Source organism: Poeciliopsis prolifica, unplaced genomic scaffold (genome assembly GCF_027474105.1).
Source record: "Poeciliopsis prolifica strain line A6 unplaced genomic scaffold, Auburn_PproV2 SCAFFOLD028, whole genome shotgun sequence".
NCBI classification, from domain to species: domain Eukaryota; kingdom Metazoa; phylum Chordata; class Actinopteri; order Cyprinodontiformes; family Poeciliidae; genus Poeciliopsis; species Poeciliopsis prolifica.
The window spans coordinates 6,754,356-6,767,055 of NW_026562403.1; the positions used below are offsets into that span (position 1 = coordinate 6,754,356).

Below are 12,700 nucleotides of genomic sequence, written 5' to 3' on the forward strand. Positions count from 1 at the left end.
AGAAAAAAAAAATGATAATAATAAAATATCCAGTAAAATAAAACTGTGTGGTTGTTATATGACAAAATGTGAAAAAGCTCAAGAAGTGCGGCAACTTTTATAAGGTATTGTACAAATGGCTGGTTATGGAGCCTCTAATTTCAGGTATGAGGAAATCAAAGGGAAGGGCTGAGACACTTAATGAGAAGACAAGCCTAAACCATCAGCTCTTTGGATCTGTTTGTTTCAGATCAAATATAAAACGTGGAAACACTTTTCACACCGTCACTCCCAAAAGGCTAACATGTTGGGTCCAAAAGGACACAGCTGTCCTAGTGACAGTAAAGGGTCAAAGGTGTATTGTGACATACTAAAGCTAAGTCATACTAGATCTATTTTTTAACTGATGTTGGAGAAAAATGTGTTTTTTTTAAAGAAACATGTTTGTTTCTGCGTTTACAGCTTACCAGCAGAATTAGCATTTTTTTGTGTTTGTGTTGTACAAAAATGTTTTCTTTCAAAAGAGGATACATCCAGATCTCTTTTGAATTGTCCTTCATGTTGTGAAAACAAAGAAAGTAGTGTAAAGATATAAAAATATGTAAAAATATTTTTTATCTACAATCTGTACAGTTGTGTACTGTTGACTATATTTGGCATATTTCAGAATTTAAAAAAGCAGTACAATTAGATACTAGTTTGTATGTTTTAAAGGTTCTTTTGAGTTTTTCCTTTTTTGTAAAAGCAGTGTCTACTATGCAAATATTGGTTATCATGCTAGAAGTCTATAACTAGAATTGTCCTTGTAATTTTGCATTTTATTTTATTATGAGTGGTTTGATTTGATTTGATTAGTGTGGGATAGTATTGGTCCATTTTAGCTAACTCTGGCACGCTTCAAGAGTCTTGCTTAATATTGCCGACTGCTTGCCTCTCTATCTCCTCTAATTATTTTCTGTACAAAGTGTAAGAAAGAATTTTTAAGACAATTAATAAATTATATTTATAAGCAATGCTGAAACTTTGTCCTACATTGCGTGTTTTCGTGGAAAGAGCCGCTGGAAAAAGTTAGCTATTGGAGCTTGTGCTGCAATATTATGAGACATTTTCTAAATCACAAACTGTAGGCGTAGTCGCATAAAATGAGCCAGAAGGAAGGAATCTGAAAAACTAAAAAGTCCTTACGTTGTCACTGTTCTACATGCTGTGTACTCTGCAGCACTGATGGGTTATAATGAGGCATGCTGGGGTTTTCTTTCCTTTTTTTTTCCAACAAAGGAAGGCACACATCTGAGTGACTCATTAATATGTGGCCACCGCAAACTGTGAATCAAGCATGTGGATAAGTGAATCACTTTATTGAGGGGATGTTGAAATTTAATTAAACTTTTTAAATAGTCACAGCAGGTAAATATTAAGTATGACATAATTCCTAGAAGGAAAACAAATAGGGAAAGAAAAGTAGATTTACTCAAAAAAAAAAAAAGCTTCTTTTTCAGCTTTATAAATATGAAAATATGAAATGGACTGATCTGAAATAGGAGCTATTCCTGTGTTTGAACCTCAGCCTGAGGTTCTTCTTCATGGCGTTTCCATGTTTTCCCTCAGCATGCTGGGACTTTTTCTGGGTCGTCCAGTTTCCTCCCACAAACCAAAAACTTAACATAGTTTCTTTATCATGCTTATTTAATAGAGAAACTATGTCACCCTCAGTTGTTTTAAAAATGCTATGCATGTGTATATGTAAGTCAAATACTAAAACTAACTTTGTATTTTAATGGGATGAGTTTATCTTGTCACCACATAGTGAGAGCAATGGTAAGGGCAGTAAAAAACAAATCTTAACCTACTGTGAAGAAACTCCAGCATAGAGTGGAAAATTAGTCCCCAATTGTCCATAATCTTTACTTTAGGTTTGTATGCAAATATCTTTACACTGTCCCAGAAATGTAGAGTGGAATGTTTCAGAGTGTAGCATAACTACCAAATATTAAGGGTTTCCATGAATTAATAATTGAGTCAATAATTCATGTAAACCAGTGACGTGCGGTCAGGGGAGGCAGATGAGGCTAAGACTTACCTGTCATTAAGGATACATAATATATAATGATAAAATAATTGATGTTGCTATTTTCACCCTGTGGTTTGTACTGTAAAGTATTTATCATTTAGTTTAACTAATTTTGATTATCTTTGTCTGCTGTTGAAGAATAGTCTTTTTGCCCTCCAGCGTTGTCCGCACGCACGAAATTTCCTTTTGTAAACAATAACATGCAGGGGGTCTGTATTTGTAAATCTAATTTTGATTAAGTCAGTGCCTCACCAGCCATGAAACTCACCGCACGTCACTAATGTAAGCATATCCACAATAGATAAATACAAAAATAAAAATCTGACTTGGACTTATGTCCAATTTTAATTCCATATTGGGACTAACTCTTTTAAGGCAAGTTTTCAATTGTTACAAATAAGGTGAAACACAAAATACAAAGAGGCCCTCAAAAGCACAGTCCAAAGTTAATGTCAACATAGAAACTTTATTTTCCCACAGACAAGACTTCTATTTGAGTTTTACATGAAAAAAAAGCATTTTTACAACTTCAATTAGCCTATTGCAGCTCACATACAAATATTGAATTTTCAGTGTCTAAAAACATTATCACCATGAACAAAATTTTACAGTAACGCCTCATAATACTTGTGTCACATGGTGTCAGGTCTTGCAACCAAAAGCAGTTAATTAATGAGTGACAAAAAATGTGTTTATTCCATAATAATAATAATAATAATAATAATAATAATAATAATAATAATAATATAAAGCCAGTAGTGAGGTGGCATGTGTTTAGAAAGGATGTGTTCTCCTGCAGTGATGTATTGCGTTGATCCACACCTCTTTAGTTCTATCAATCAGACCTTCATCTAACAGGTAGGATAGCTTTCACAGAAAGCACAGATATTATGTTCCACTTACTGGTCAGTAGACAGTTGTAGTTTCTCTGCAGCTATAGCCTCGAGTTATGTCTATCCAGGACATTTGCATGATTCACACTTGCCTGAATCTAATTTGATAGACCAACTTGGCCACACACAACATAGCTGTTTTCAAAAAGCCTTTAGTTGCAGAGTTCTGGGCGTATATATGATTTTGTGATCTTCTAATCTCCTTTTCTCCAAGAGATGAAGGCTTTGCAATGGGCTGGACCAAAGCCAGTGTGGTTGACAGTGTCCATTCTTTGCACAGCTGGCAGTGGCTTCTCACAGCTTGATATCCTGTGATTCTGACATTTTGGCAAGTGTCTTTTTGACCCGCAGGGCTGTCAGGCGGCAGGCCGGGTTGTTGGCCCAGCATTCTGTCATCAGCTTCCCCATCTGTCTCAAACACTGCAAAGATACAGATTTGTGTTCGGGAGGTCATTTGTTTGTTTGTGCATGTATAATATTGCTTGTTTTACCATAGATTACCTCATCGCTGCTCCATCGATTTGGAAAGGATGGCCTTAGTTTCTTGATGCAGACCACCTCCCGCATGTCTTCATAAGAAGGGTCTGTGGGAACTAACTCATGGTATGGTAGTTGGTACTCCTCTAGGATTCCTGTGTAATGAAAGTCAGAGATGACAGTTAACTTTAGGGATGATTTCAAACTTACATTTCATACACAGTTAACCAAATGCCATGCAGTAAACAGAGGAGTTATGCTGAAGTAGAAGAAAGTACTCAGATGAACTGAGAGGTTGATAGTAAGTAACTATTTTTTACTTGGTTACATTTACTTGACTATCTTTTGTAGGTGTTGCATTGTGCTTTTAGGTCAACTCTTTCTTGTTTCATTAAAACAATTTATCTTCACCGAGACACCATCATCAAAGTTGCCGTCATGTAGTGACAATCCTTTCCTTAAGCAGAGACAGAAAAATTGGTTGGTGTGAAAATGGATGAAGCTAAATGTAGGTAAGACCTGAAGAAAACTTTATTGAGGATGTAGACATCTTGAGACCGGGGCTGTTTGTTCGACAATGCTGGAAAAACAGCAAGAGCCACAGAATCTGGTCCAAGTCCAAGCCTAAATCCAACTCAGAATCTATGGCAAGACTTAAAAAATGCTGCTTTCAGGTACCTTCCATCCATTTTGATTAACTGAAGAAATGTTTCAGTTTATATGTGTAAAAGAGATGAGACATACTTCAAACAACTTACAGTTTTGACTATTTTAAAAGGTGTTTCTATCTGCCGATTGATTGGGCTAAAGACAATTTTCCTTCCTCTTTACAATTCTGAATGGGCTCAGAGAAAATCCTACTGAACTACACCGAAGTGAGTAAAAGGAGAAAAAGTCAAGGGGTCGAAAATTGTTTGCAGTGCACTATATTTACCTCCTGAGACACAACGCCGAGCGATCTCCCAGAGGATGAGCCCAAAGCTGTACATGTCGGCCATGATGTATGACTGAAAATGACTCCTGTTCAAAGTCTCATCCAGAACTTCTGGAGGCATGTAGCGCTTTGTACCAACTCGAGTGTTGGGGGGGATGTCCACTTCATTGGTGTCACTAGTCAGTAATTTCAACAAATAAGAACTAATTTATAAAAATATACATTTAAATGGAAAGATGGTAAAATGTTCATGTTTCTAATACACACCTGATAAACTTTACTGCCAGTCCAAGATCAGCAATGCAACAGGTCCCGTTTCTTTTCACCAGTATGTTCTTACTCTTAAGGTCCCTGTGAGCAATGGCGGGTTTGCCCTGAGTGCCAAAGATCTCTGTATGAAGGTGACAGAGTCCCGAAACAGATGAGTAGGCCAAACGCAGCATGGCTTTATTGTCCAGGGTGGTTGATTTCAGGTAGTCATACAAGGATCCGTTTTCGTGGTAGTCAGTGATGAGATAGAGCTGGGTCCAGGAGCCGGTTCCTTTGATATCTGCAGCTATGAAACCTGTGGAGGAGGGAATGAGGAATGAACGGGGAATAAAGAGAGGCAGGGAGTTATAATTTCCATATTGCTGGTTGAATTTGAAAGAATTCAGCTGTTCACACATCACACAGCTTTCATATTCACTAATAGCACCAATAATTATGATGGGCAATTCAAATAGGTAATTCTCCTGACAGTGTGCTCATATAAATGAACAGCATCAATTAGGCTTTGTCATAACGGCACAGACCACTTTCACAGTAAAGGACTTTCTTCTTATACTTCTTCAAGATTTAAGACTGTAAGCTCAATAGGATTTCTCTGAGATTTTATTTTTTAATGAACCTGTTTAAAGTGAACAAAACTATTGATTATTTTCTGCTATCCCATGGGACCTGAAATATGTTATATATAAGTACTGAAGTGTTTAATAATCTAAATGAATCTCTTCTGGGAATGGAGAGCCGAGCCTTATGCTGTATTGTTACAATCAAGAGTAGGATGGAGAGGAAGCTTTTAATGTCATACAGCTTTCTTGTTTCAACTAATGCATTGAAATGTATGAAATTATATCACAGTAACAGAAAACTTAGTGTTTGCATGAATGATAAAGTCTGAAATAGTTCATATAGTTCAAATATCTCTGGGTTTTACATTTAGTTCACTGCTTACTAGTTTATATTCTAATGAAATGCAATATGCTTATTTTTACTCATTGTCTTTCAGTTTCACAAGTCATGCTATTTTATGTTTCAATTATGTTTTTACCATATCAAATGAAAATGAGCTTTCATGGCTAAATCTGGCACGTATATATTATTGACCCAAGCATTTCTGTTGGTTTGTGTACATCATATCTTTAAAAGAAAGATATGATTTTAAAAGTGGACAAATCATGTGATCTTTGTAATCACATGTTAAATGTTTAATATGTCATTAAAATTTCACATCATACAATCTGCAGTGAAACTCAAAGATTATTAAATCTCTTTGAATACTAACGCACAATGTAATCATGTGATTTGACCAACACATTTCTGGGTAAGAGGAACTGTGAAGAAAATTAAAGATTAGGGTGAAGGCAAGGAGGCCTTCCAGCCTCAAACACATCACCACAGATAAATGTTCAAATTTCCCATAAAAACTAGAACGCTTCATGAATGAGAAGAAATGAGAGTGTTGAAATACCGATACAGTTTTCATTGATTAACAAAGGTATAAATAATGTTTAACAGGTTACGTTTGTGTAAAATATAAACTTATAAACAGATATTTTCACGTTGCTGTCTCTGTTTCATCGTCTGTGCCAAATATAAGCAATTCTTTGGAAAAAATATTTTTATTCTAATTTTTTTATTCTATGTAATGAACACATTCATGACAATTGTGAAGTTATAAAACAGAATATAAAAATATTTTACAGGTGCATGAAAACCCTAGGCTTCAAAATAAATAAAAAATAAATAATAAAAAATAAACGCTACATGCCAGGTCATCCGGTGAGACTCACCCAGTATGTTCTCATGTCTCATTAGGACAGTCTGGTAAATTTCGGTCTCTCTGAACCAACTGGCCTCCTCAGTGGTAAAGAAAACTTTGACAGCCACCTTTTCTCCTCTCCACCTTCCCATCCACACCTCGCCGTACCTCCCCTTTCCAATCTGCTTCACCATCTGAATCTGCTTGGCAATGGTTCTCTGGACCTGGGGATGAGGAAAAGCCGAGCACAGATAAATAATGTGCCTTCTCAGTGCCTTGCTTTATGGGCCACCATTTCTGTTATTTTGGGATACAAAAGCTTTAAATCAAAATCTTCCTATGTGTTATTTGATCCATTTTGGGGGGGGGAAAAATCTAAAAATGTAAGGGCTAAAGACTGAGAATGATTGCAAGGAGAGTATTTTCAAAAGTGCTTTGTGGGCATCTCACCAACAGAGGGAGACCTGAGCCCGAGCCAGAGGTCTGCGACTGCTCTATCAGGTCCTTCAGAGACTCTCCAGGAGGAATGTATGTTTCATCTTGTTCCAAACCAATACTGTACCGAGGACGAGACTCTTGCCGTTTGTACCTGTAGAATCATGTTATTCAGCAAGCAATCATCAATACTCCTCTAATAAAAAGCATGAACTGCACAGCACTGTTTGCAAATTAAGGAAGGAAGCAGTGAGGTATCATCACTGTTTCATGTGATTACCTGAAGTAGCAGAAGATAATAATGGCAGCCAGTATAATGATGCACACAGTGACTGAGATCAATAATGCCATGTGGTGGATCTTCCAATCGACATACACTAGATGGGAAAAGATTGAATAATTTTCAATAGTGACATCTGAAAGATTTCATAATTTTATTTGTCTTTTCTGTTTTTCCCAGTTTGCCTCCATTAGTCACACTCCACTTGAGTAATTTGTGTTCAAATCAAATTCCCCTCATAATTTTTCTATTTTATTCTGGCACACTGTTTCTTCCCTCTAGACCTAGGAACAGCAGCAGGAAGCCCTCATCCTGAAGTCGATGAATTCTCCTCCTGTTCCCTGATGATAAGGTCACAGATTGATGTCTGCCTTCAGCATCTGCAGAAACCAGTGATTTCCCTGGGAATCTTTACTTACTGTTTCTCAAATATAGCCGTGCACAGAACTTGGTTTAAACTAGACAGTTTGCATCAATTCCCTCACTCTCCAAAATTACATGTCAGAAAATCTGAATATTACATAAGAGCATCAAAATAGGATACTTTTTTAAAAGAATTATATATTTATTGTAAATGTCAATGTTCTCAAAACCATGCTCATTTGTATATACTCAATATTTGTAAATTAATTACTGCATCAATGGAGGCAATCAGTTTGTGTATATGCTAAGACGTAAAGAAAACATGTTGCTTTGACATGTTGACATAGAACCCCAAACCATCACTGACTGTAGAAATTTCACACAGGATTTCAAGCAGCATGGATTCTACACTTTTCCACTCCACTCCAGACTCTGGGACTTTTATTTCCAAATCAAATGCAAACTTTGTTTTCATCTGAAAAGAACACCATTGTCAGAAAGACACTTGCTTAGCCCAGCAAGCGTCTTACCTGGGCTGAAACCCTTGACCAGCTAAGACTGAACATGGCTCTTGACTGAATCCAGCGTCAGTCCATTCCATGTAAAGCTCCTCCAACTCATTTTACAGATACTGCTTAACAGTTGTCTTAAGGTTGCAGTACCTATCATACTACGCTTTTTTCTCTCACTCAACCTTCTTTGTTTAGATACAGCACATTGTGAACAACAACTTTTTCAGCAGTGACCTTTTGCAGCTCCTTGTAAAAGGTGTTGATGACTGACTTTTGGACATTTGTCCAAGCGATGGTCTTCTTTTTGAGTGGGTCTTTTTGAGTGACCTAAACTGAGTGATCGGGAGACCTTTAAAGGTATATGAGTTAATTAGCATATTGTAGTTTAACACTGTAACTTTCCAATATTTAACTTTAACAATATTCTAATTTTCAGAGACATTTCAAAGTTGCAAGACATTACCGACAAAATTACAATAAATAAAAGCCTGCAATATTTCCCTACTTTGGTAAAGAGTCTATATAATGAATGAATTTTAAGTTTTGCAATGTTGACCTTTTTTATAATAATTAATTTCTTTGTATTTGTATATTATTGTGTTATCAGTTTATCATTGCACTATGACTGTAAACTACAATATGAACTGGATGAGAAAAAGAGAGTGACAGCGATGATAGTGAAGAGGAAAACTTACGAGGCGGTTTGAGTGGGGGCAGTGTCGGATGCAGGTTTCTGTTACAAAAATCTTCATCCGTGCAGCACTCTAACGATTTCCTCTCATGGGGGAACACCGTGTCCTGAGGACACAAAAGTCATAAAAAACTGAGCCTGGTATTAGTACTTAGTACGTACAGCACCTTTCACAATTATTGACAGTGGGAGTAAAAAAATAAAAAATAAAAAATCTGAAATAAACTTGTCTCTTGTTGCAAATTGCCAATATCACACTGCAAACTACAACGGTAATCTCAATTGAGCTTTAAGATCTTTGATATTGTTTTTCATCTTTCACACTGTGCTGGATGTGACTGATACATGTTGCCACAAAATAAATTTAGTTTAGAATAGTTCTACCAAAATCTAAGAAAATGTATAAAAATCTTTGAATTAAAAAAAAAAAGTCTTAAAATAAATCCCTCATTATTCTGCCACTTTGGAAACATAAAACGTTTGTGAAATACTTCCAGGCAAGAAAAGTTTGATCTTATTTAATGTGAGAGAGAAAACTGCGTTTTTTTAAAATGTAGACAAATATTTAGAGTCTATATCTACCTATAATTACGCAAAATATACATAACAGCCAGATTTATAGTTACGTCATTTTGTTTTTATTTCTTAACATAATCATTGGAAAACTTCATATAAAATTATTTAATATCAATCACAGAAGATTAATGAGTGTGTGGGGGGAAAACGGATTTAGAATTGAATTGTAATGTTCAAACTCACCCTGCACTGAAACTCAGATCCGACCAGCCCCAGGCAACCTGCAGTGAGGAACGGTACCCCACTTTCCTCCTCCACCATTGTAAAGCAGTACCCATCCGTCCTTCAAAAAAAAAAAAAAAAAAAAGGAACATTCAGACACAGAAAAGCAAACTAAACATATGCATCTTTTATTAAAACATGGACTTATATTGCTTCTGTGTTGCTTCGCTACCTGCATGTGTTGTTAGTTGAATCATCGGGGCAGTGGTGGTAACAGTGACACCACAGGAATCTTTGAGAAGACAAAGCAGGAGCCGTGCTTCCCAATGCTTTCTTCCCACTCTCCATGGTCTCCTTACTGGATGCCTTTAGCAGCATACTGTCCAAAATGTTGCCTATGATCAAATTAAAAGCAAAAAAACAGGCAGATTTAAATTGGAGATCTGTTTTATTCTCTACATTGTAAATGCACAAGTCAAACAATGACAAAGAAAATGGGCACTAAACACCAAAAGTACATAAAGATTTTATAGAAAACAGATTTAAAAAAAAAAAAAAAGTGTAGCCAGATTAACATTTTTATTGAACATCAAACATTCTGACAGTTTCTTATTTCCTTCTAGTTTGTGTTGTGTGATCTAATCAGATACTTCTGTTTTTTATAATTCATTGCTTGGTTCTGAAATTAGCAGGGACATAGTTGACTAATTATTATATAAAAACAAATATAAAAACAGCTAAAAACAAAATGAGAAATTAATATTTGCTTATCAGAAAGAAATGCAATGCCATAGATTTGAGAAGTTACAGTACAAATTTAATTGGATTTCAATGAACAAAAAGCAAGAGCTGATAGCTGCTCCTGCTTTTTCCCCATTTACCTCTGAAGACGTTGATTCGGAAACATCAAACACATTTTAACCACCATCCACATCCAAAACCAGTGGGCTCTGCTAAATAATATTCTTACTGACAAGGTTACATTATAATCCCAATAGAAGCTAAAATGGTATTTCTTTGAATGTTACACTTTACCGCACAGTGGCAACACAGTGGTTAAAAAGCTGCTATCAGCTTTTTTAACATTTTCAACCATCTATATGGTTGAAAATATATCGACCATATTGAATTTTGAGTTGGGGAACTTCAACTCTCCTGTGGAATGTAAAATGAAATAACTTTCTTTAATCAATCACCCAAGACCAAGTGGATAAAATCATTGTTTATATTTAAGAAAAAGTCCAAGTCTTAAAAATGTCTGTCAGTACAAAGGTACTGACAAAACACGACCGTGTGAAACCATAGTGAGTTTATCAGCCTTACTGAAGAAATCATCTTTAGCCTGATGAGTTGCATTTGCTATTGCTGTTCTCCTTACATGCTTTGTTATATTTACTGTATGTAAATACTTATGCAAAATGTATGACTGCTGACGTTGAATAGCAATAGTGAAGATGTGGACCTCTCCTCCTTCCTCTCCGATCTGTCATGCAGTTTAGGTTTCTTATTTGTTGGGTTCCTATACGCCCATCTTGGCAGTTTAATGCTATGGATTGTGTAGCTCTCTGCTGCCCTGATTAAACTCCTCATAATACATTTCCTGATTCCTGCTTCTCTCTCAGTATTTGTTGGTGGGTTTGTAAGTTCCCCCAAGGGAAGAAAGTTTAATATCTGCTCTCCCAGAGTTGGCATGCAGCGAGTGATGAGGTCACAGCCAAGATGACAAATATCAGTGGAGCAAACTCTGGATTCACATCTGAGCTTCACGAGCTGGCTGACTGAATTGAAATATAATCCAGCACATAGTGGTGAAGAACATTGAATCCACTAAAACAACAAAATACGAAATGGACAAGGAAAGCCTGATGAAAACATTCTCCTTGCATGAGAAGTAAAATAAATGAGCGCAAACACCTGATACTATGGCACACTCTCACATCAGATTATTTGACTTATCCAACCCCTACAGCTGTTAAGAACTAGAACAAAGCTCCAGTTTTCCCTGGTTATCTTATTTCAAAAGGCACCTGTTTGTCACTTGAGGGGAGAAGGGGAATCGCAGATGTGTCTTTCTTCCACGGCCTTCAAGGTTTTCATTCATACCGAATGAACAGTGAGGCCAGATGTACAGCAGCTGCAAGCATCGATGGTCCTAAGCAAGCTCAGTGTCTTTAAATTAACCATTATATTGGAAGCAGATTCTGGGATTTTATTTAAAAATTTCCACATCACGGAAAATCTAAAAGAAAAAACTGTGCATACTGGAACAAACAGTGAGATATAAAGATTGGACCAATACTTTTCACATATCCAGATTGTTTGTCTAGAACTGTAGAGTAAGTGTAAAATAGGAACATATATTTCAAATGAGTTGCTTTGGAACAAGACAAACTTACCTGAAAACTTAACAGCCAGCAGGAAGAGAGTTTGTTCAATGATCTGTTTTATTTGAGCTAAGTCATAAAATGGTACAAATGTTTAAGATTAAACTCATAGGTAGGCTGAGAATGACCTAACAAATACACTAAACCAAATGCAACACTGTGTGTGCAAAATGTTAAACTTTACCTAACATCTAGAGTAGTGACTAGGATTACAAAGGCAAGTCTCAAGTTTATGTTTATGGTACAAATATGTGCAAATACACAGGAACTATTTCAAATAGTGTCTTTATGCATCAACTGTGTTTGCTGATAGAAAGCTGGCAGTTAGTTGGAGACTGCAAAATTGTCAAAAGGCTGATAATGGCCCCAAGTTTAGACACTTCAGAATAAAATCTGAAAAGATAAAAGTAGTCAGATGGTATTCGAGAGGTGTTGCAACAAAATCTAAAGTTTTGTCACAACCTATGGTCATGACTTTGGAGGAGTAGCTCTTCTTTATTGTACTTTTGTCTTTTGGGGGAAATTTTGTACATAGTAAAAATCTGACTAGTAAAGTCTTAGTGTGTGCATATGCACAGGAAGATGTTCACATTATGATGTTAATAGAAATGTGTCTGAGTTTTCAGGAGTTTTGATGTCTATTTCCATTGTTTTTTATTTTGCTCGTCAAAAGAAACCTGAAGATTGGGCCGGGCCCCTGTGATGTCAGACTGCAGTGGTTTTAGTTCTGCAAGAATGTAGTTGTTGTGTTTGATCATCTCATTTATGCCATCTCATTTATGACACATAAATGTCTCACAAATCTGTAGTCACATTTAAGAGCCTGAGAAAACTGTTTTTTTTGTTGTTTTTTTTAAAGATGTCCTGTTTGTCTCACCCAAAAAGTAAGAAACAGCAATTTGAAAATAAAACTGTGCGAC

At 36.2% G+C, this 12,700-nt stretch overlaps 1 protein-coding gene across 3 annotated transcripts in view; it reads right to left on the reverse strand.

Annotated features, from left to right (window-relative positions):
* Positions 1-2,496: 2,496 nt before the first annotated feature.
* Positions 2,497-12,700, reverse strand: part of bmpr1ba (bone morphogenetic protein receptor, type IBa) — a 66,695-nt gene continuing 56,491 nt past the window's right edge. For all 3 annotated transcript variants that reach the window (XM_055049030.1, XM_055049032.1, XM_055049031.1), the window contains 10 exons: positions 9,629-9,791; positions 9,418-9,517; positions 8,663-8,765; positions 7,093-7,189; positions 6,828-6,966; positions 6,409-6,601; positions 4,622-4,919; positions 4,355-4,530; positions 3,445-3,575; positions 2,497-3,363 (listed from right to left, as the gene is read on the reverse strand). In XM_055049030.1, the coding sequence (XP_054905005.1) occupies positions 3,238-3,363; positions 3,445-3,575; positions 4,355-4,530; positions 4,622-4,919; positions 6,409-6,601; positions 6,828-6,966; positions 7,093-7,189; positions 8,663-8,765; positions 9,418-9,517; positions 9,629-9,791 (1,526 nt within the window). In that variant the 3' untranslated portion in view covers positions 2,497-3,237. The remainder of the gene's footprint in view (positions 3,364-3,444; positions 3,576-4,354; positions 4,531-4,621; positions 4,920-6,408; positions 6,602-6,827; positions 6,967-7,092; positions 7,190-8,662; positions 8,766-9,417; positions 9,518-9,628; positions 9,792-12,700) is intronic.